This window comes from Lagenorhynchus albirostris, chromosome 17, assembly GCF_949774975.1.
Source record: "Lagenorhynchus albirostris chromosome 17, mLagAlb1.1, whole genome shotgun sequence".
NCBI classification, from domain to species: domain Eukaryota; kingdom Metazoa; phylum Chordata; class Mammalia; order Artiodactyla; family Delphinidae; genus Lagenorhynchus; species Lagenorhynchus albirostris.
In genome coordinates this window covers 245,417-269,412 of record NC_083111.1, presented here as the reverse complement: position 1 = coordinate 269,412, position 23,996 = coordinate 245,417, and the positions used below count along the sequence as shown (strand labels likewise).

At 42.9% G+C, this 23,996-nt stretch overlaps 1 protein-coding gene across 2 annotated transcripts in view; it reads right to left on the bottom strand.

Annotated features, from left to right (window-relative positions):
• SPIDR (scaffold protein involved in DNA repair) overlaps positions 1-23,996 on the bottom strand; it is a 354,487-nt gene that overhangs the window by 91,664 nt on the left and 238,827 nt on the right. For both annotated transcript variants that reach the window (XM_060128290.1, XM_060128291.1), the window contains exons 9-10: positions 10,510-10,705; positions 8,838-9,067 (exon numbers count right to left, since the gene is read on the bottom strand). In XM_060128290.1, coding sequence (XP_059984273.1) covers positions 8,838-9,067; positions 10,510-10,705 — 426 coding nt within the window. The remainder of the gene's footprint in view (positions 1-8,837; positions 9,068-10,509; positions 10,706-23,996) is intronic.

Below are 23,996 nucleotides of genomic sequence, written 5' to 3'. Positions count from 1 at the left end.
TGGTCAATTGATTTTTGACAAGGGTGCCAAGAAAATTCCATGGAGAAAGAGTAGTCATTTTAGCAAACAGTGCTAGGACAACTGGATACACACATGTAAAAATGAGGCTGGAGGGCCTCCCTGGCGGCACAGTGGTTGAGAGTCTGCCTGCCGATGCAGGGGACACGGGTTCGTGCCCCGGTCCGGGAAGATCCCACATGCCGTGGAGCGGCTGGGCCTGTGAGCCATGGCCGCTGAGACTGCGCGTCCAGAGCCTGTGCTCCGCAACGGGACAGGCCACAACAGTGAGAGGCCCGCGTACTGCATAAAAAAATAATAATAATAAAATGAGGCTGGACCCCCGCCTTCCATCATACACAAAAATTTCTCAAATGGACTACAGACCTAAATGTAAGCGTAAAAACTATAAAACTCTGAAGAAAATACAGGAGTAAACCTTCATAACCTTGGATTAGGCAACAGTTTCTTAGATATGACACCAAACAGTTTCTTAGATATGACACCAGCTGCTTAGATATGACACAAGCAACCAAATGAACAAAAAGATAAATTGGACATCGCCAAAATTATAAACCTTTGTGCTTCAAAGAACACTATAAAAAAAAGTGAAAAAAAACCCACTACAGAATTAATATTTGCAAATCATATATATGACATGAGACTTGTATGTGCAAATCATATCATATCTCATATATATGAGAATAAAGAACTCTTATAATTCAACAAAAAAGGACAAATAACCCAGTTAAGAAAATGGGCAAAGGACTTAAACAGGCATTTCTCCAAAGAAGTATGCAAATGGCCAAGAAGCATATGAGAAGATGCTCAACATCATTAATCCTTAGGGAAATGTAAATCACAGCCACAATGAGATACTACTTCATATCCACTAGGATGGCTAGAATAAAAAAGACAATCACAAGTGTTGAGAGGACGTGGAGAAATTGGAGCCCTCATACATTGCTGGTGGGAATGTAAAATGGTGCAGTTTCTTTGGAAAACACTTTAATTCCTCAAAGAATTAAAAAAGAAAGGAGTTACCATATGACCCAGCAATTCCACTCCTAGATATATACTCAAGAAAACTGAAAAATTACATCCACAGAAAAAACTTGGACACAAATGTTCATAGCAGCACTATTCCAAAACAGATAAATCCAGAGACAGAAAGCAGAGTAGTGGTTGCCATGGAGAAGGGGAGTCAGCAGCCAATTGGTATGGAGTTTCTTTTTGAGGTCACAAAAATGTTCTAACATTAGAATATGGTCATGATTGAACAACTCTGTAAATATAATAAAAACTGTTGACCTGTACACTTTAAAAGGGTGAATTTTTACAGCATGTGAATTATGTATTGATAAAGCTCTTTAAAAAAGAGGTAGAAGTAAGACAGATTCTTTCAGCTTCTTTTCAACTTCCAATTTTGACAGCTGTTTGTGTACGCATTAAAGAACAGCTAGGACTAGAACTGTAATTCCATGGACTTGATGCTATTTTTACCCCTCACAGTAATTCAGAATGTGGACAGGAGGAACGGCAAAGAATGTAAAAGATCTGGATGTCAATTAGCAGAATTACCAGCGATAAGAGAGGACTGAGAAGAAAATGGGGCTGAATGACCTTGGGATATCACAAAAGAGGTATTTTAGAGAGGAAATAAGCAAAAGTTAAGAGCTGGGAAGCTGAGATTAAAGGGTTTATTTAAGACTCATGAACACAGAGTTAATGACTAACTAGAAAAACCTTAAGAAAAACCTGAGGAATGGGCTATGACATCATTTATGAGGACACATTAAAAAAATGATGCTCTCCTCTTAAAATACCTTTGCATCACGATAAAAATACTCAAATCATTGAAGAGGAGTGATTCCAATTTTTCTACAATATGAAGAAATAAAGTACAAGTAAAATCACAACCTTAGAAATGTGATGCTGAGCAGGTCAATCAATGCAATCACTGCACAGTCTGGTGGGTGTGGCAGGCACAAAAGGAGGGCAGGTGGGGTGGCCTGTGTGCCTCTGATGAGCAGGAACTGTCATCCTCCCTTTGGGCTCTTCCACCGCTGACATGTATAACTGCTGTTCTGGAGGAAGAACACCACGCCATTCCATCTTGATACACACACACAAGAGACATGAATCCAGCATATCATCCAACCAGGTAACAGGAAGAAAGTGAAAGTTCATAAGAGCTGGAGACCTAGCTGGTGAGCACACAGCTGATGACTTTCTTTTCAACAGAGCCCTGGCAAGCTGGAGACAAGAATCGTTCTCTACTGTCCAAACACAAACAAAGGGCTCGAATCATCCCACCCACTACCTGCTAGTTCCTCATTCTGCATTTCCACCATCAGCAGTCTGGGATGTCTTTAGTTGCTCTAGATAAAAGACAAAACTAGACCAGCTGTAGTTAACAGCACCATCCAACACGGGACGCGGCACTCGGGCAATTGCTGGAAATGTGTTTATTACAGAGGAACTTCTATACTTCCATCACTGAGAGGCAGGGGTCACAGTTCACATATGAATACACATAAATGTTTGTTTTCTAAAGTAAATGAGCTTCAACTCCTTGCTGATGAGTAGGGTGAGGGTGGCCAAAAGCATGGAAGTAAAACCACTTTAATCAAGCTTCCCCTGCAGCTAGACAACAGACACAAAAGTAACACAAATGCTGATTCGTAACTAGATGTCTTTTCTTTGCTTATGTTAGGTTTCTATTACTGTACAATGTTGTTTATCAGTATTTTACAATTTTAAAGTATTCACGCTTGCTTTTCAAGAGCTAGTGAGCCACCCTCTGAGCGCTATTAGTATATGGGAAGCATCGTGGTAAATGCTTTACATATGTGATCTCATTTAATCCTCATCATGAACCTGTATTATGGACAGTATTATAATTCCAATTTCAGAAATAAGGAAACACAATTTGCTCCAAGTCTCCCTGCTAAGTGGGGGAGTCAGCATTTGAACCAAGACTAGTCTGAATCTAGACCTTCTGCTCCTTCCACTGACGACCTGCCTCTACCTCAACGCATTTTCAAAAGACAAATGGTATTTGCCTTTCTCTGTCTGACTTACTTCACTTAGTATGATATTCTCTAGGTCCATCCATGTTGCTGCAAATAGCAATATTTCACTCTATTTTATGGCTGAGTAGTATTCCATTGTGTATACATATACCACACCTTCTTTATCCATTCATCTCTTGACAGACATTTAGGTTGCTTCCAAGTCTTGACTATTGTAAATAGTGCCACTATGAACATTGGTTCTACTGAAATCTAAAAAAAATGATACAAATGAACTTATTTACAAAACAGAAACAGACAGACATACAAAACAAATTTATGGTTACCAAAGGGGAAAGCGGGGGAGGGAAACATTAGGAATTTGGAATTAACAGATACATACCACTAGAGAAAATAGATAAACAACAAGGACCTACTGTAGAGCACAGGGAACTATATTCAGTATCTTGTAATAAACCATAATGGAAAAGAATATGGAGAAGAATATATATATACAAAACTGAATCACTGTGCTGTATACCTGAAACTAACACCATTGTAAATCAACTATACTTCAATTAAAAAAAAAAAAGAAGAAAGAAAACTGGTCCCAACATTGGAAGCAAGAGACAGAATGCCTGCACCGTGGTTCTGCTGTGCTATTGAATGCTGGGCATTCTCATTCCCTTCTGCGTCAACAAAACTTTGCTGTCAAAACCTGTCCACGCTCCCCACTTCCCACCCACTCCTGCGTGCCCAGGGAGCTAGCATCCACCTCCACCCCCAGCAACTCCTGTGCATAAAGTCATCCAGGAACTTCACACGGCTTCATCCGTCACCTTATTAGGCTTCTCTGAGGAACCCCGTCAGCTGCCCTCTACCACACATGGCACTCCACCATGCTGAGTGCCTGCCAGGACTAGCCCTTCCTCTCCAGGCTCCTCTGTGGTCCCTCTTCTACCCATTCTCTAATGCTACAGGACCTTAGATCTTGACGCTACACCTCTTCCTTCTTTTGTGTCTACTATTTCCCTAATGTGCTCTCATCCACTGCCCTGGCTTTAGACAGTTTCCAGCTGGGACAGAACAGCTGTGAAGGGGGTAAAGAGAGGAGGGCTGGGGCATCTGCCTCTCACTACAGGCCCTCCAGGGCCTTTGGAACTTAGCACCATGGACAACCATAACCTCTTCAAATTAGCCAACAAAACGAATGCACATACAAATATACAGACCGACCAGCTGTAGGCTGAAAACCCCCCAATATTTATTTCCAACCTAAAATCTTCGCTGAGTGTGAGATCTGTATATCCAGACATTTCATCTGACATCCTTTCTTGCATGTCTCATAGGAATCTCAAACTAAACAGGCCCCAAACTGAATTCTCAAGCTTCCCTCCAAACCAGTTTTCTCACCTCAGTAAATGGCCCATCACTCAACCAAGCACTCAAACTGAGGATCGGTCTTCATATTTCCTTCCCCCCTGCCCCCACTCGATCCCCCCTGCCCCCACTCGATCCCCCCTGCCCCCACTCGATCCCTTACCAAGTCATCACACGCATCAGAAACGTTCCTCCATTTTGCCGTGGTGCCGCGTGACACTTGGAGCCTGGGCTGTGCTGGATGCAGCAGTAGCCTCTTCCCGGCCTCTCTGCTTCCACTGGGGCCCTGCTCCACAACCCCTCTTCCCCAAACCACTTTCCATCCCACAGCTGAAGTGTCTGTCAGATGGGTACACCTTGTTTGGGGCTGGCTCCTGCCCATGGCCCACGCACGCTGCCACTCCACCATCTCCCTCCTGTTTGGAGCTCTCAAAGGCACTCCCTCTATTTCATCTGCTTTTCACCTAACATCCACTTAGCTTTCAAGTGTCACTTAAATAGTACTGCCTTAGAACACCTGCGCTTGAATCCACAAAGTAAACTCTTTCCCTTCTCCACTTGTCTCTCATAGTATCCCACTTTTTCCTCACCAGAGCACTGACCACAACTTAAAACCATAAATGTATTTGTTTTCAATTGTTTTGTGTGGGACACCCTCACCAGACTATGCCCCATGAGCACAGCATGATGCCTGTTTTTGTCAACCACGCAGACCCAGAATCTGGCCCAGGGTAACGGTGGATTTTTTTTTTTTCCTTAGTGAAAAGAAGAAGAAATATTAAGACAACAGACTAAAGGAAGGGTCAAAAGATGAAAAGAGAATAACATCAAGGTATAGAGGAAGGAAAATGTGCCTATTTTTCCTGAGTTCAGCTCAATGAATTTCCATAAAACTGAAGTGCAAGATAACTAGAAAATAGTTAAATAAGAAGGTTCTGTCCCCTCCAGGCGTTTGTCCAAATGCATGACCATTTTTATGAATTCAACGCCCTCACAAAAGACTAACTCTCCCATAATAAGTATTTCTGCAATGACAGGCTAGAAAGAATGTGCGTCTCTGAGGGATAAAATAAGTTAAATATCTCAAGGACAAAGGAAGTGAAGGTTTCACAGAAAGGAGGAAAAAAGGCAATGTTTAACGGCGATCCCCATGGACCTGGAGCAAGGCCGTTCGGTCTAGATTCCACTCTGCCAGGAGGGAGGGGGTCACTAGGGAGTCCACGTACTTTTTCTTGGCCCCAGTTTCCATCAGTATAAACCAGTGCTCCCTTTGGGCTAAAAAGCCTATGGTCTTATTAGTCATGCGTTTATATAATATTCATTCAATATGCAGTGGATCTAGATAAAGGTGTGTTTTGCCTCTGAACAGACTGCCTTGCTTACTGTTTAGGGAGTGTTCTCTGGACTGGTTTTTTGTTACCTTTGACTTAGGGGTTTATAAAACTTCAGTTCGTGTTGGTTACGCTGACCTATAACACCTTGAGAAACCAAGTAGAAATGTTTTCTGTAATAGCTTGAGTTAAAGGACGTCATCCTGAAGAACAACGGACCGGAGACTCCTACTTATTATATTTCTGAAACCTGAAGTGTATTTCTGATACTGTTTCACAGCTCAGAGAATATGAACCTTTTGACAGAATCTATCTGACCCCCTTCAGGACTGGCAGGCTTCAGATTTCTTTTGATTTCAAAGCTAACAAAAATTGGGCTATCTGCCAGAAGACAAGCTCTTACTGATCTCATAAAAGTGACACGGCTAGAGCACTAGCTTGATACGATCAAGGTGCCAAGTTGGACCGAAAAGTCACCACAGCTTCCTCGGGAGGCACCTGGCCTGCTCTGGGCAGGAAGGGAGAATCACCGTGGCCGCAGAGTCCCGTAAGGCAGCGCCGTCTCCCTTTGCACAGGCCTTAATGTATTCTGACACGGCCATTTCTGACTGTAGAAAACACACAGTCATCAGAGTAGTCTTCAGCTCACTGCTGGCTAGAGAGGTCTCTGAGGTAAAGCAGGTGAGGTAACGCAGGGGACGGCAGGTCAGCGGCCCTCACTGTTCAACCTCCCTCCTGCGCTGGCTGTGCTCGGGCCTCTGGACAAGACTGACTCTGTGCACTGCACAGCTGCCCCAAGTTACCGACGGGCAGGAAGTTACAGGCAGAATTCAAGTAGAAAAGGGTGACCTAGGCGATACGCCTAAGTCTTCTGATGGTGTCTCCTCCTGTATCGTGTTGCACATGCAGGTGTAAAGGTCCACACCAGGACACATGCTGCTGAGGGACTCCCCAAGGAGATGCCTTATACACACCAGCAAAGAATCACTAGGGTGCTAAGTGTAATGTTACTTCTATCTTAATGTGATTTGTAAACTGGAGACCCTGATCATTATTATAGCAAATGAATCTAGAAAAAACTAATGATCAGTTATACAATAAGACCTTTTTGTACCCCAAAGACATCTCAGAAGCCTTGTCTCAAACCCAAGGCCAAACGCTATGGCCTCTGTCCAAAGGTTCCTTTTCATGCACAGCTCCCGCAGTGGCTTTCCAGGATGACTTAAGCCCTGGGTCAGCTGTATTCTAAACACAGCTTGGTTCTAACTCAATATTCTTCCCTTTCTTTTAGCTCCCGTATTCTCTACAATACTGTCATTTGGGGATTCTATACCTCGTGATGTTTTTCTTCCATCCACCTGTATGACTATCAGCAGTAAGAACCTCTCTGAGGTCCCGTTTCCTCACCTGTGAAATGGCGCTAAGGTCCTCCAGCCTCTGTTTACAGCCTCGCGTGTGCAACGAGAAGCCCCCACCACGATGCAGGCACATTCCACCTGAATAACTCAATGCTGTTTTCTTATTTTTGAGGTATGCCTGCCCTGCCTTCAATCCACCACGAGCACAGTCTCATTCGATATGTCCCAGGTGTATTACAAGGCACAAACCCAAAGCACTCACACGCCGACCACTGGCAGCAGCTTACCTTCCAATTTCTTCTCTTTGCTCAACAAAACAGGTGCCGCCGCAGAGCTGGAGGATGGCCTCCAAGGAGCGCGATGCTCAATGCCAGCTCTGCCGCCTCAGCTCCGGCTGTGCCCGCCCCCCTGCAGTGGTGCCCCGCGCCCTGCTCACTTGGTACTCCCGCCTTAGAGCCTAGCACGGCTACCGACCGCGAAAAAAGCTAAGCAAGACTAACCCTCTGTCTAACCTGTAACTGTCTCAGGTGACCCTATTTAGAGCTACACAAGTTTAAGTCTAGCACAAAACTGGTCGACAGCTACAGGTCATGTTGAGACCTAAAGATGGATATAATGGTTTCACACACACGCATATTCCAAACAAAATAAAAATAAATTTTTTCTATAATTCCAAAAGAAACATTCTCTAACTCTACACCTGAAGGGACTTTTTCAAATTCATGGTACTTTAAAATAAGTTGCTGTCCACTGGAAGAGGACTCACGGTTAACAGGGCAGTGCTTCCTCCTTGCTCTTTCTGAAAAATATCAGAAGGCATTGTAAGGATAGGATGACGGTGAATTACTATTTCTTCAGTAGTGTTCTCCTAATAGTAGAGAGACGAAATGACTGTTTGATGACCTGGCGTCTAAGCTTGTCATTTCTCTTCTGTTATAAATCTGTCCTACTGCTTTGAGGGCAATTTAACACAGAAAGATAACCTCAGAAGAGTCTGACATAAATAAATAAACTCCCAGTCAGCGATGTGTCTCTAGCTATTTGAAAACAAATAAAACCAGGAGGAGCCTAAGTCTCAGTAGAAAAGATGCCATTCCCACAATCTGTTGGAGCAAAGTACTCTGAATCACAGGTTTGCCCTCGCTTTCGTAGCTACCTAGCCATCCTGTGTACCAAGGCAGCCACTATCCACATAAACTTTAAAATAAAGTTAACTAAACTTAAATAAAATTTAAAATGTAGTTCCTCGGTCCCACTAGCCATATTTCCTACGTGGTGGTCAGTGGTCACCTCACTGGTTAGGGCAGTAAAAAAATGTCTGCATCACAGCAGAAGTTCTGCCAAGAGCTCTGATGCAGACGCGACAGCACCATCTGGGAGCCACAGATTTACCAGCTGCCACTTACTTATTCAGGTGTTTAAGACATAAAACTTGATAGCTATTGCAGTGGTCTTTTTAAGTACGTAACCATGCCTTGGCTTTCTTATAACAATACCATTTGTGCTTGTATTACTTTCAGTAACATGAACTATTAAAGGTAAAAGTAAATGCGACTAACTTTTTCAGTAAGGACTTTTTTTTACAAATAGACAAAATCCTCTGTCATACCATGTGTCCCAAATTCTGATGTAAATAAAAACCAACCGAACAAATACAACCCATGTACATGGTGAATACAGTGAAGAAATTGCTCTGAGAAGAGCCTCCACTTTCTCCAGGTGAGGCTGGGCGCCTGCACCTGTGTTTCGTCACTCACCGAACTCCAGAAGGGTCTGTGCCATCTGCCTGCTGACACCTGCAGCGAAGAGAGTAAACTCTCTGCACCACCACCCGGACCCCGGCTCCCGACCAGGTGGCAACTCCTTGGCTTTCGACTGCATCCAGCAGAGAATCCCTCAGGGCAGCTCGGGCGGGGAAGCCCAGCTCTGCTTGTTCGTGTCTGAGGGTCCAGTCTGTGCCCACGGTGGTGTGACCACCACACATAACCTGGCAAGACACGCAAAGGAAACAATTCCAGTCTGACCCACGAGGGCACACTACATACCAAATCCCGACGTGCTTGGGGAACCCTAAGCATCGGGTGTGACTGCAGGACACTCAAGGAATGACAAGGACAGATGCACGCCCATGGCGCGGGGCTCCCATCCGCGGGCCACCAACGTGACCGAGGAGGCCTGGTGAGTCGAGGAACAGGGGAGCGGCAGGAGGACAGACCACCTCGGGGATTTGAAAACATGGAGAAAGTACTGCTATTAAAACACCTTATGGTGATTTAAAAAATTTTCTTTTATGAGGTAACGCTCTCAATAGCACAAACTACAAAACAAAATAAAAGAATGACTAGGGTTATTATGAAGTGCTAGCACTTTGCACACTCCTGTGAGCAACATGCAACACCTTTATGATCCCAGTAAACATCCTAGTAAATAAATATCCTCTAGAGTGCTCCATGCTTCCTACATTGCAGCACTTTTCTTTACATACGGTGCTGTGTAACAAACACATTTAACCTCACAACCCAAGGAGGCAGGCTGCATAGTTACCACTGTTTGCCAGATGAGAATGTTGAGACAGGAGTTCAGCGTCTTACCCAAGGTCACCCAACAGCAAGTGGCTGAGGCAGGACCGGAACTAGGCACCTAGTTCCAAAGTCCACACGCTTAACCACTAAGCCTACTGCCGCTCCGCTAGCACTGACGTGAGATGAAGACACACCTCATGAATTTAACATCACATAGCTGTCTAAAACTGTACATTAAAGCAGTAATGCACTTTGAGCTGTATTTTACATCTGTTCAATTAAATTGATTAGACAGCCCTCCTTTTCACATAATCCTCTCCAGACACACGCTCTGACAGTTAAAGGGAGCTCCCGCTCAACTCCACACCTACCAAGTAGGTTCAAAGTCCGTTTCCTTTCCTTTCCGATGTCCCTTCACACTGTCAGCTTCAGTATTCCGCTCTGCGCTGACTGGGATAACTAGGCGACCCTGAGGCAGGCGCACTGAAGTCAGACACTTGGAGCCCGAGTGGTCCCGGGGGTGTCCTTTGTGCCCGCCGCAAGTGAAGTTTAGTGGTTCCCCAAGTTCATCTTGGTGGATGACCATGGCTCAGGGCCACTAAAATTCCAAAAAGCAATCTCCAGTGTATAACCTCAAGTTTATGCAGCTCTTTTTATCCCAAGGGATACAGATGTTATGAAAAAGAAAAACATGATTTTTTTAATAAATAAAAGAGGCTAAAATAAAATTCTTAGGCAATTATGAGAAGAGAAAAAAAAGAAAACTCATATTTTAATAAATTAAAGATTACATATATAGTTGCTGAATATTTGGAAAGGACCAAAGGTAATCACCTCTATAAATTCCAAAGCCTTTAAACGCAGTATTACTACAAAGCAAAAAACCTCTAAGTCAGTGATAGTTTACCTGGTTTTCAGGTGAGTTATTTGTTAGGCTCTTAAATCTAAACATCTGGGCCAAAATGATGCTTCTTCTTGGAAGGGGTGTGTCCCAACTGTGCACTTCATGTGTTGTTTTTGAATCTTCTTTGGCAACAACTTTCTGACAAAAATAAGTATTCAGAATAACAGGGCAACTTCCATTTGGGATAATAAGCTTTTGCCTGGAAAGGGAAAGAAATACAAATACAAGTTTATCTGCAATGCTGGATTCCCCTCACCTTCTTGCTAAATCACAAAGGACAACGACTTGCTGGCTAAGGACACAGGCCCTAGAGCAGCTGCCAGTGCATCTGGTTCTGCTCTTCTGAGCAAGTCTTGTGTCAGGAGTGGGGGTGGAAGGGGCAGCAGTGCTCGAGCTGGAGGTCCCCCGGGGCCTCCCAGGCTGCTGGACAGTGGCCTCAGGGCCCCTCGGGGAAAGTACTTGGCCAGGGGGGTGGGGGGCACACAGCTGCCCGACACTGAAGTGAATGTTACAAGAAAGACCTTCGGACACTTCACAGCTCTCATCTTTCAGAAAACATGACACCAGACACCAAAGGAGCTCCACCTTCACTACCAAACGGACCACAGTCACTGAAATGGCCCACATTCAAGTGGAAGTAGGACAATGTGCTACTGGTTCCTCTCAGACTAGCTAATGCTCATTCCTCACACAGGCAGCGCTGCTTAACAGGAAGGTTAACAGGAAGACGGAGTAGACACACTTTCCCCTATTTCTCCCGTTAGACACAAGGAAATGCCTGGTGCTGCACAGAAACGAAAGAGCAGAAGAAGTTGAAAGGGGAGAGGAGGAGGCTGTCCAGCTGGGACCCAAGGACAGACAGAGCAGCAAGTTCCTGAGCTTCCTCTCTGCAGCCTAGAAACAGCAATGGGTGCCGACAAAGGCACGCTCGAAAGGAAGGACAGGGAAGGGGCAGCCCAGCGAGACAGAAAAGTCCTAGGAAATCACTGCTCTACTCTTGGCAAATATCACAGGAAAACTGTGACCTACTGCCACACACAGCAGGCAAAGCGCAAGTGGGGGCTGGTCATGCCCCTCGACAGGCTGTGATGAAGAGTCTGTGCAGGCCGGCTGGGCTGGTGTGAGACGAGGTGCTCACCCTCACACCCCCATCACTCCCGTAACCGAGCCTCACTCCCCGCCCCTTGGAGCAGAGTCCAGTGGCCCAGCAGAGTCAGTACTTTCACCACTACCCGGCCCTCCCACTTCCTCCACTGCGGTGAGTGGCAGCCTCGTTGGAAGCGGTAACGAAGGAAATCCTGACGCCTCCCTCCACCTGGTAGTAAGAAGCCCCCCACCCTCCCAACGTCTCTTCTCAGAGCAGTGCCAGACAAAGCCACCTAAAACTGGTTTAAATAAGATCCAGGATCTTGTATCATAATACCTAACATGTATAGGTTACCATCTAGAACCACCTGTTACACTAAGAGCCAGGAAAATTCTCACGTGAATGAAAAAACACAGTGACTAGATGACAATGTTAAGATGACGCAGATGTCAGAATTACCTGACAAAGATTCAAAAGCAGCCATTACAAACATGCTTCAGTGACAGTTACAAATGCACATGAGACAAATGAAAGAACAGAAAGTCTCAGCAAAGAAACAGGAAGTCTTAGCAAAGATACAGATTTTCTTAAACGGAAATTTTATAACTAGGAAATAAAATAATGAAAATAAAACTCACTGGATGGGTTCAACAGCGGAATGAAGGGAGCAGAGAAAAGGATCAGTGAACGTGAAGATAAAATAATATAAATTACCAAATATAAACAACAAAGAAAAAAGAGACCAAAAAAAACCAATGAACAGAACCCCAAGAGGTGTGAGGAAGAAGAAATAAAAATGGAAAGATACAGGTAAATAAAATAGGCTTTCCTGCTCCTGTTGAGTTTTTGAAATTATATTTGGAGTTGAAGCAAGAATTATAACACTGTCTGATATGGTTCTAAATGTATGCAAAGGAAATATTTAAGACAGTCATGTAAATGAGGACAGTAAAGGGACATAAGAGGCAAGGTTCCTACATTTCACACAAACTGGCAAAATGTTGACCCCATAAACTGATAAGTTATGCATATAAAATGTAATGCCTAGAGCAACCAATAACATAGCTATAACAACACAAAAACATTATAAATAAATTAAAATGAAATTCTAAAAATTGTTCAAGCAACCCACACAATGCCAGGAGAAAAAGAAAAACCCAGAGAAATGAAAAACAGAGAACAACACAGAGAAAACGAGAAATAAAAAGGGAGACTTAAGTCTTAATATATCAATAATTACATTAAGTGTATATGGTCTAAAAAAGCAATTAAAAGACAGATTAGCAGAGTGCATTAAAAAATACGGTCCATCTTTATGCTGTCTACAAGAAATTCACTTCAAATATAAAGATACAGGTAGGATGAAAGTAAAAGGCTGGGGGAAAAACCATCATGTAACATTAACATAAATATGGTTGAAATTACTATCAGATGAAGTAGGCTTTAGAGCAAAGAAAATTATCAGGGATAGAGAGGGACATCACACAATGATTAAAAGGGACAATCCACCAAGAGGACAAATTTGCAATGGTAATATTTTAAGCCGATAGACTACACGTATGGTAACTTAGAAATAACAATTAGGAGACATGGAGAGACAGAGGCAAGCCAGACACAGAGTGACAGTCAGCAAGAAGAGGTTCAAGAAAGCAAGAGGGCAGGGGTGGGGCACAGCATCGGGTACCACTGGGCTCAACTGTGAAGGTCCTGATACAGCAGGATGGATGAAAGATGTCATACGTGCCCAGCCTTTTCTTTCAAGTTAATTTGAAAAATATGATCAAGTAATATTCTTTTTTTTTGCGGTACGCGGGCCTCTCACCGCCGCGGCCCCTCCCGTTGCGGAGCACAGGCTCTGGACGCGCAGGCTCAGCGGCCATGGCTCACGGGCCCAGCCGCTCCGCGGCATGTGGGATCTTCCCGGACCCGGGCATGAACCCGCGTCCCCTGCATCGGCAGGCAGGCTCTCAACCACTGTGCCACCAGGGAAGCCCGATCAAGTAATATTATTTTAACTGCTAAGTTAAGAACATAGCACAAGATTTCTGTGTGTATTTAGAACCTTACAGTTTAGAGAGAGACATATTAACATTAGAACTCTGTTCTGCCAAATTCAAAGTCCTGTTTGAGGCTATTAAGGTTAAACCAAATTAAAAACATACCTATACCAAATAGATGTGCAAGGCTAGTGGATTTGGGATAGACCTTAAAACCCATATCTAGGTCCATTTGGTTCATTTTGCTGTTTTTACTCAACACCTATGACATTCCAGGCAAGGGGCAGGGGACTGGGAATCCAGTCTGAGACAAGAAGGCTGAGAGGACAGGTTTACTGCAAAGGAAAAGGGTGTTATATGATACCCCGAGGGAGGACCCTCTGGAGACAGGGAAGGTTTCCCAGGAGAGGTAACCAGGTGAGGGCTGCCTGGGTGAGGGTGTGTGAAGGCACAGGGAAGGGGATGGTGGGGCACCTGCGGGGCTGCCTGGTGGCAATGACCACAACTCAAATTCCATGTGACAAGCAGAGTTCTCAGTACTACCTCACTGAGCTTCTGCAGAAGAAACACAGATGCTGTTTCCTTCGTTAGGAGGCCAAGGACGTCACAGCCTTTCAACATCCATATACATGGCACCAGCATCATGCTCCTAGGGAGTGTGACCTCTTTATTTCTTTTTATGCTGCAGGCCAGTGTTAACTGCTGTGGACTCTACTATCACCTCTCTACTTATCTTATTGCCACAAATGTTATGTGATGACCAAAAAGCAAGTTTACAGAGCATGTATTCAGATTAATATTATAACAAGTTTAACCAGTTTTTCTGAAGATCTAACTAAAAATAAAGACAAACCTAAGGGGCTTCCCTGGTGGCGCGGAGGTAAGAATCCGCCTGCCAATGCAGGGGACATGGGTTTGAGCCCTGGTCTGGGAAGATCCCACATGCTGCAGAGCAACTAAGCCCGTGGGCCACAACTACTGAGTCTGCGCTCTAGAGGCCACGAGCCACAACTACTGAGCCCGTGTGCCACAACTACTGAAGCCCATGCACCCAGAGCCCGTGCTCCGCAACAAGAGAAGCCAACGCAATGAGAAGTCCGCGCACCGCAACAGAGTAGCCCCCACTCGCCGCAACTAGGAAAAGCCCACGCGCAGCAAAGAAGACACAACAAGCCATAAATAAACAAACACAAACAAATAAATAAGACAAACTTAAGATGTTAAACCTCACTTGATAAATCACATCACAACCAACACCACCAGTGAACATCATCATGATGCTGGACTCACAGTGATTCTTCTGTTAAGGAAGTTGAAGAGTGTGTGTTTACTTTCTAGTAAACTCTCAGAGCATCCTTGACAAGTCAGCAGCCATGGCAATAGGATGGTCTGCAACGTGGGACACATGGTAAAATACACAAAAAACTAGACAGTAACAGTCTTCCGTGGAGTCCAAGCACTATGGTTTCTCTTGGAAACTTGAAAAAAAAGAAAAAAAAGAGAATCCTGTATGTTCAATACAAATGACAATTTGTCCAAATGTTTGCTTTCATGAAGAACCATTTCCACTGCTCTTTACTGAGAGTGTTATATACAGAACTCAGGTAAAACAAGAAACAAGACTGTTTTTTTTAATGTCACCAAGGGCAGAGAGGAAAACCAAGTGAAATATCTTTTCATTTGCTATCACTTGTCAACACTGCCACAGTGTTAAATACCCCATTATCAGTTCATAAAACAAACAGTATTTATTTCACATCACAAATCAGATCAGTTTGCTTGTTTACGGTCCAGGAAGAAAGTGTCCAAATTTGGCGGGTGGCAAGGATGACTAAGGGATTAATGCAGTGACCTAAACCAAGACAAATAGAAGGTATTTTCTTTCCTTCCTTTCCTTCCCTCCTTTAATGGCTAGTCAGCTAAAGAAGTCAGACTAAGAACTGTAGTTGTCAAAAAAACGTAACCTAGACTTAATTCTTCTTTCCACTGAAGACATACTTGGGATAAACCAATCAATTTTGTTTACAATTTAGTCTCAACTCGAAGCCCCACTGGCCTGAGGACTAAGCTGTCTAGTACACACATCTTCCGGACACGGGAGGCCAAGCCATTGTGTGGGGCTAGTTGAGAGGGCTTACAGTCCATACAGGGACACACACGAAGGAAACAACTAAGTGCAGTAAAACATCATTGGTGCTGCAGTAGAACCAATGCAGCCATACATACATACATACATGAATAAATAAATAAATAAATAAAATTAATTTATAGAAAAAAAACGGTGTAAAGAATTAAAAAATAAAAAATGAAGCCAGTCTGTTCTCTTCCCTGGAAGGAGGATGGGACCCACCACTTGGATACAGCAAGAAAGGTCCTGCATCCTTCCTGGAGGGACCAGTGCGCGGGAAAGGGAGTGACACAACTGCCAGGCGGTCGCTGGCCCACAGGATCAGATGAAACTACCAGGACAGCGTGAGATGTGGGAGGCCGGTGTGACAAGCTGCAATGGAGGGACGTTAAATTTAATGCAAAAAGGTCCCTGGTGAAAACAGAACATCAGAGCCACCTTCTACACCTGTGCTTTTAAGGTAGCCCTTGTAGCTAACTGATTTTAAATAAAAAGAAGTAAAATAAAACTTAAAATGCATTTCCTGAGTTGTAGAAGCCACATTTCTAGTATTTGATGTGGTCAGTACCACAGTGGGCAGCACAGAGAACGCTTCCATCACTGCAGAAAGTTCCATGCAGCTATCTGAGAACTTTGATTCTCAAGGCAGACAGTAAACCACATTCTAGTTACTTCGTAAACCCTTTCTGATTGATCAACTCGTTGGATTTGAAAAAGGCTATTATGCCCCAGTGACTTCTGAGGCAACTGCACAAGCTTTGAACCATCTGAGTTCCCTCCTCCAGACACTGGCATCTGAACCCCTGCATGAAACTCAAGTCAGTGACAAGACAATGTTAACAGTGTTTGTCGTGAATTTTTAAAAATACCAACTATCCTGCCCACATTCTCAATTACTTACAGAGTGAACAGGCACTCCTCCTCTCACCAAAAGTCAGATTTATTCTAAGAAAAATTTAAAACCGTAAGTCCTAAAAAATATCTCTAAAATGAAGAATTAAGCCAATTTCAGAAATAAGAAGTTCAAGGTTTATACTTCCTTTATTTTCAACTTCTTATTTGCCAAGATTTATCTCCCAGGTTCAACTTTGTTTCTTTTAGCTTCCTACCCAAAAAATACCCACCTTATCTAAAAAAACTGATAAAAACAATGACATTTATAACTGTGTGTGTTATTTTAAATTCCCAGAGTAGACTCTGTCTAATTCCCTTTTTATCCAAATAAACACATTGTTGAGGAACACTTTATTTCCGTTCAAAAGTGAACAGTAAACTACACTGAAGATGAATTCACTGAAGAATATAAAATGTGAAATAGACTTCCTCTATAAACCAGGAGTCTAATTCTCTAGATTAACAAAAGTCTCTGACTCGACCATTTCCTTTCTCAGGCACAGGTCACTGGAAATTGCAATTTAAAGAAAGAACCATCACATATCTGGGAGTGGTTGTAAACTTTACTTTCTTTCTTTTTTTTTTTTAACATCTTTACTGGAGTATAGTTGCTTAACAATGTTTAGTTTCTGATGTATAACAAAGTTAATCACCTGTACATATACATATATTCCCATATCTCCTCCCTCTTGCATCTCCCTCCCACCCTCCCTATCCCACCCCTCTAGGTGGTCACAAAGCACCGAACTGATCTCCCTGTGCTATGCGGCTGCTTCCCACTAGCTACCTGTTTTACAGCTGGTAGTGTATATATGTCCATGCCACTCTCTCACTTCGTCCCAGCTTCCCCTTACACCTCCCTGTGTCCTCAAGTCCATTCTCTACGTCTGCATCTTTATTCCTGTCCTGCCCCTAGGTTTTTCAGTACTTTTTTTTTTGGATTCCATATATACATGTTAGCATATGGTATTTGTTTTTCTCTTTCTGACTTACTTCACTCTGTAAGATAGACTCTAGGTCCATCCACCTCACTACAAATAACTCAATTTCATTTCTTTTTATGGCTGAGTAATATTCCATTGTATATATGTGCCACATTTTCTTTATCCATTCATCTGTTGATGGACATGTAGGTTGCTTCCACGTCCTGGCTATTGTGAATAGAGCTGCAACGAACATTGTGGAACATGACTCTTTTTTTTTTTTTTTTTTTTGAGGTACGCGGGCCTCTCACCGTCGCGGCCCCTCCCGTTGCGGAGCACAGGTTCCGGACGCGCAGGCTCAGCGGCCATGGCTCACGGGCCCAGCCGCTCCACGGCATGAGGGATCTTCCCAGACCGGGGCATGAACCAACGTCCCCTGCATCGGCAGGCAGGCTCTCAACCACTGCGCCACCAGGGAAGCCCAAATGACTCTTTTTGAATTATGGTTTTCTCAGGGAATATGCCCAGTAGTGGGATTGCTGGGTCGTATGGTAGTTCTGCTTTTAGTTTCTTAAGGAACCTCCATACTGTTCTCCATAATGGCTGTATCAATTTACATTCCCCTCAACAGTGCAGGACGGTTCCCTTTTCTCCACACCCTCTCCAGCATTTATTGTTTGTAGATTTTTGATGATGGCCATTCTGACCGGTGTGAGACGATATCTCATTGTAGTTTTTTTTTTGTTTTTTTTTTTTTGGAGTACGCAGGCCTCTCACTGCTGTGGCCTCTCCCGTTGCGGAGCACAGGCTCCGGACGCACAGGCTCAGCGGCCATGGCTCACAGGCCTAGACACTCCGCGGCATGTGGGATCTTCCCGGACCGGGGCACAAACCCGTGTCCCCTGCATCGGCAGGCGGACTCTCAACCACTGCGCCACCAGGGAAGCCCTCATTGTAGTTTTGATTTGCATTTCTCTAATGATTAGTGATGAACATCCTTTCATGTGTTTGTTGGCAAACTGTATATCTTCTTTGGAGAAAAGTCTATTTAGGTCTTCTGCCCATTTTTGGATTGGGTTGCTTGTTTTTTGATATTGAGCTGCATGAGCTGCTTGTAAATTTTGGAGATTAATCCTTTGTCAGTTGCTTCGTTTGCAAAGATTTTCTCCCATTCTGAGGGTTGTCTTTTCGTCTTGTTTATAGTTTCCTTTGCCGTGCAAAAGCTTTTAAGTTTCATTAGGTCCCATTTGTTTACTTTTGTTTTTATTTCCATTTCTCTAGGAGGTGGGTCAAAAAAAGGATCTTGCTGTGATTTATGTCACAGAGGGTTCTGCCTGTGTTTTCCTCTAAGAGTTTTATAGCGTCTGGCCTTACATTTAGGTCTTTAATCCATTTTGAGTTTATTTTTGTGTATGGTGTTAGGAATTGTTCTGATTTCATTCTTTTACATGTAGCTGTCCAGTTTTCCCAGCACCACTTATTGAAAAGGCTGTCTTTTCTCCATTGTATATTCTTGCCTCCGTTAGCAAAGATAGGTGACCATATGTGCGTGGGTGTATCCCTGGGCTTTCTATCCTGCCCATTGACCTGTGTTTCTGTTTCTGTGCCAGTACCATACTGTCTTGATTCCTGTAGCTTTGTAGTAGAGTCTGAAGTCAGGGTGTCTGATTCCTCCAGCTCCGTTTTTCTTTCTCAAGATTGCTTTGAGAAAGCAATCTTTGGCTATTCGGGGTCTTTTGTGTTTCCATACAAATTGTGAAATTTTTTGTTCTACTGTGAACAAAGCCGTTGGTAGTTTGATAGGGACTGCACTAAATCTGTAGATTGCTTTGGGTAGTACAGTCATTTTCACAATATTGATTCTTCCAATCCCAGAACATGGTATATCTCTCCATCTGTTTGTATCATCTTTAATTTCTTTCACCAGTGTCTTACAGTTTTATGCATACAGGTTTTTTGTCTCCATAGGTAGGTTTATTCCTAGGTATTTTATTCTTTTTGTTGCAGTGGCATATAGGGGGTGCTTCCTTAATTTCTCTTTCAGATTTTTCGTTGTTAGTGTGCAGAAATGCAAGAGGTTTCTGTGCATTAATTTTGCATCCTTCTACTTCACCAAATTCACTGATTAGCTCTAGTAGTTTTCTACTAGCATCTTTAGGATTCTCCATGTATAGTATCATGTCACCTGCAAACCGTGACAATTTTACTTCTTCTTTTCCAATTTGGATTCCTATTATTTCTTTTTCTTCTCTGACTGCTGTGGCTAAAACTTCCAAAACTATGTTGAATAACAGTGGTGAGAGTGGGCAACCTTTTCTTCTTTCTGATCTTAGAGGAAATGGTTTCAGTCTTTCACCATTGAGAACAATGTTGGCTGTGGGTCTGTCATATATGGCCTTTATTATGTTGAGGTAGGTTCCCTCTATGCCTACTTTCTGGAGAGTTTTTATCATAAATGGGTGTTGAATTTTGTCGAAAGCTTTTTCTGCATCTACTGATATTATCATATGGTTTTTCTCCTTCAATTTGTTAATATGGTGTATCACTGACTGATTTGCGTATATTGGAAGAATCCTTGACTTCTTGGGATAAACCCCACTTGATCATGGTGTATGATCCTTTTAATGTGCTGTTGGATTCTGTTTGCTAGTATTTTGCTGAGCATTTTTGCATCTGTGCTTATCAGTGATATTGGCCTGTAGTTTTTTTTGTGACCTCTTTGTCTGGTTTTGGTATCAGGGTGATGGTGGCCTCATAGAATGAGTTTGGGAGTGTTCCTCCCTCTGCTATATTTTGGAAGAGTTTGAGAAGGATAGGTGTTAGCTCTTCTCTAAATGTTTGATAGAATTTGCCTGTGAAGCCATCTGGTCCTGGGCTTTTGTTTGTTGGAAGATTTTTAATCACAGTTTCAATTTCAGTGTTTGTGATTGGTCTGTTCATATTTTCTATTTCTTCCTGGTTCAGTCTCGGAAGGTTGTGCTCTTGTAAGAATTCGTCCATTTCTTCCAAGTTGTCCATTTTATTGGCATATATAGTTGCTTGTAGTAATCTCTCATGATCCTTTGTACTTCTGCAGTGTCAGCTGTTACTTCTCCTTTTTCATTTCTAATTCTATTGATTTGAGTCTTCTCCCTTTTTGTCTTGATGAGTCTGGCTAATGGTTTATCAATTTTATCTTCTCAAAGAACCAGCTTTTAGTTTTACTGATGTTTGCTACTGTTTCCTTCATTTCTTTTTCATTTATTTCTGATCTAATCTTTATGATTTCTTTCCTTCTGCTAATGTTGGGTTTTTTTTTCTTCTTCTTCTTTCTATAATTGCTTTAGGTTTAAGGTTAGGTTGTTTATTTGAAATTTTTCTTGCTTCCTGAGGTAGGACTGTATTGATATAAACTTCCCTCTTAGAACTGCTTTTGCTGCATCCCATAGGTTTTGGGTTGTCGTGTTTTTACTGTCATTTGTTTCTAGGTATTTTTTGATTTCCTCTTTGATTTCTTCAATGATCTCTTGGTTATTTAGTAGTGTATTGTTTAGTCTCCATGTGCTTGTATTTTTTATAGTTTTTTTCCTGTAACTGATATGCAGTCTTACAGTGTTGTGGTCGGAAAAGATACTTGATATGATTTCAATTTTCTTAAATTTACCAAGGCTTGATTTGTAACCCAAGATATGATCTATCCTGGATAATGTTCCATGAGAGCTTGAGAAGAATGTGTATTCTATTGTTCTTGGATGGAATGACCTATAAATATCAATTAAGTCCATCTTATTTAATGTGTCATTTATAGCTTGCGTTTCCTTATTTATTTTCATTTTGGATGAACTGTCCATTGGTGAAAGTGGGGTGTTAAAGTCCCCTACTATGATTGTCCATTTCCCCATTTATGGCTGTTAGCATCTGCCTTATGTATTGAGGGGCTCCTGTGTTGGGTGCATAAATATTTTCAATTGTTACATTTTCTTCTTGGACTGATCCCTTGATCATTATGGAGTGTTCTTCCGTGTCTCTTGTAACATTCTTTATTTTAAAGTCTATTTTGTCTGATATGAGAATTGCTATTCCAGCTTTCTTCTGATTTCCAGTTGCATGGAATATCTTTTTCCATCCCCTCACTTTCAGTCTGTATGTGTCCCTAAGTCTGAAGTGGGTCTCTTGTAGACAGAATATATACAGGTGTTGTTTTTGTATCCATTCAGCCAGTCTATGTCTTTTGGTTGGAGCATTTAATCCATTTACATTTAAGGTAATTATCGATATGTATGCTCCTATTACCATTTTCTTAATTGTTATGGGTTTGTTTTTGTAGGTCTTTTCCTTCTCTTGTGTTTCCTGCCTAGAGAAGTTCCTTTAGCATTTGCTGTAAAGCTGCTTTGGTGGTGCTGAATTCTCATAACTTTTGCTTGTCTGTAAAGGTTTCAATTTCCCTGTCAAATCTGAATGAGATCCTTGTTGGGTAGAGTAATCTTGGTTGTAGGTTCTTCCCTTTCATCACTTTAAATATGTCCTGCCGCTCCCTTCTGGCTTGCAGACTTTCTGCTGAAAGATCAGCTCTTAACCTTATGGGGATTCCCTTGTATGTTATTTGTTGCTTTTCCCTTGCTGCTTTTAATATTTTTTCTTTGTATTTAACTTCTGATAGTTTGATTAATATGTCTTGGCATGTTTCTCCTTGGATTTATCCTGTATGGGACTCTGTACACTTCCTGGACTTGACGATTTCCTTTCCCATGTTAGTGAAGTTTTCAACTATAATCTCTTCAAGTGTGTTCTCAGTCCCTTTCTATTTCTCTTCTTCTTCTGGGATCCCTATAATCCAAATGTTGGTACGTTTAATGTTGTCCCAGAGGTCTCTGAGACTGTCCTCAATTCTTTTCATTCTTTTTTCTTTATTCTGCTCTGCAGTAGTTATTTCCACTATTTTATCTTCCAGGTCACTTATCCGTTCTTCTGCCTCAGTTATTCTGCTGTTGTTTCCTTCCAGAGAACTTTTAATTTCATTTATTGTGTTGTTCATCAATGTTTGTCTGCTCTTTAGTTCTTCTAGGTCTTTGTCAAATGTTTCTTGTATTTTCTCCATTCTATTTCCAAGACTTTGGATCATCTTTACTATCATTACTCTGAATTCTTTTTCAGGTAGACTGCCTACTTCCTCTTCATTTGTTAGGTCTGCTGGGCTTTTACCTTGCTCCTTCATCTACTGCATATTTCTCTGTCTTCCCATTTTGCTTAACTTACTGTGTTTGGGGTCTTCTTTTCGCAGGCTGCAGGTTTGTAGTTCCCGTTGTTTTTGGTGTCTGCCCCCAGTGGCTAAGGCTGGTTCAGTGGGTTGTGTAGGCTTCCTGGTGGAGGGGACTAGTGCCTGTGTTCTGGTGGGTGGGGCTGCATCTTGTCTTTCTGGTGGGCAGGGCCGCATCTGGTGGCGGGTTTGGGGAGTCTCTGAACTTAGTATGATTTTAGGCAGCCTCTCTGCTAATGGGTGGGGTTGTGTTCCTGCCTTGCTAGTTGTTTCGCATGGGCTCTCCAGCACTGGAGCTTGCTGGCTGTTGGGTGGAGCTGGGTCTTAGTGTTGAGACGGAGATCTCTGGGAGGGCTCTCACCGTTGGATATTACATGGGGCCACGAGGTCTCCGGTGGTCCGATGTCCTGAACTTGGCTCTCCCACCTCAGAGGCTCAGGCCTGACACCCGGCTGGAGCACTAAGAGCCGGTCAGCCACACAGTCAGGTACGTGGGGAGTTTCTTGCCTTTTGGGAAGTCTGAGGTCTTCTGCCAGCATTCAGTGAGTGTTCCGTAGGCGTTGTTCCACGTGTAGAAGTATTTCTGATATATCTGTGGGGAGGAAGGTGATCTCCATATCTTACTCCTCTGCCATCTTGAAGGTCCCCCTGAAAGACATTTGCCTGTTTTCATCCAGCACTGCCTCCAACTCTTAGGACTGTTTGATGACCTTCAAAGACTGATTTGCGTTGCTTCGGTTGGTGAGTTTCTCATCTCCTTACCCCAGTTCTCTGCTTCTTGTCACCACCACCTTCTGGGTGTCTCTTAGCACCGTTTGGACTCTCTATGGGAGGAAGTCAGAGGTGCTTTCCCCCTGGGGTGGGAGTAGAGTTGTGGTAGGAGTTGGGGGTGAGGTTGCAGATCCCTTCGCACTAAGGCTTTTCTTTCATAGTTTTTGCTAGTCTCTTCCCAGCCGCCCTAACTGACTTAAAGGGGAAAAATCTGTAAAGTTTATTTTCAAGGCACAAATCCCATACTTTTATTCAGTAACAAAACTTCTGCCAAAATGTAACAGAAAATGCAAAGAAGGAGAACAAGGCAGAAGAAGCACAGTCTGATGTCACACTGACCTGGGTTTAAATTCTAGCTCTGCTACCTATTGCCTATTTTATCTCCACCAAATTACTTTGAATTTCTGAACTTTAACTTTTTCATAGCTAAAATGGGTATCATGCCTACCTAATG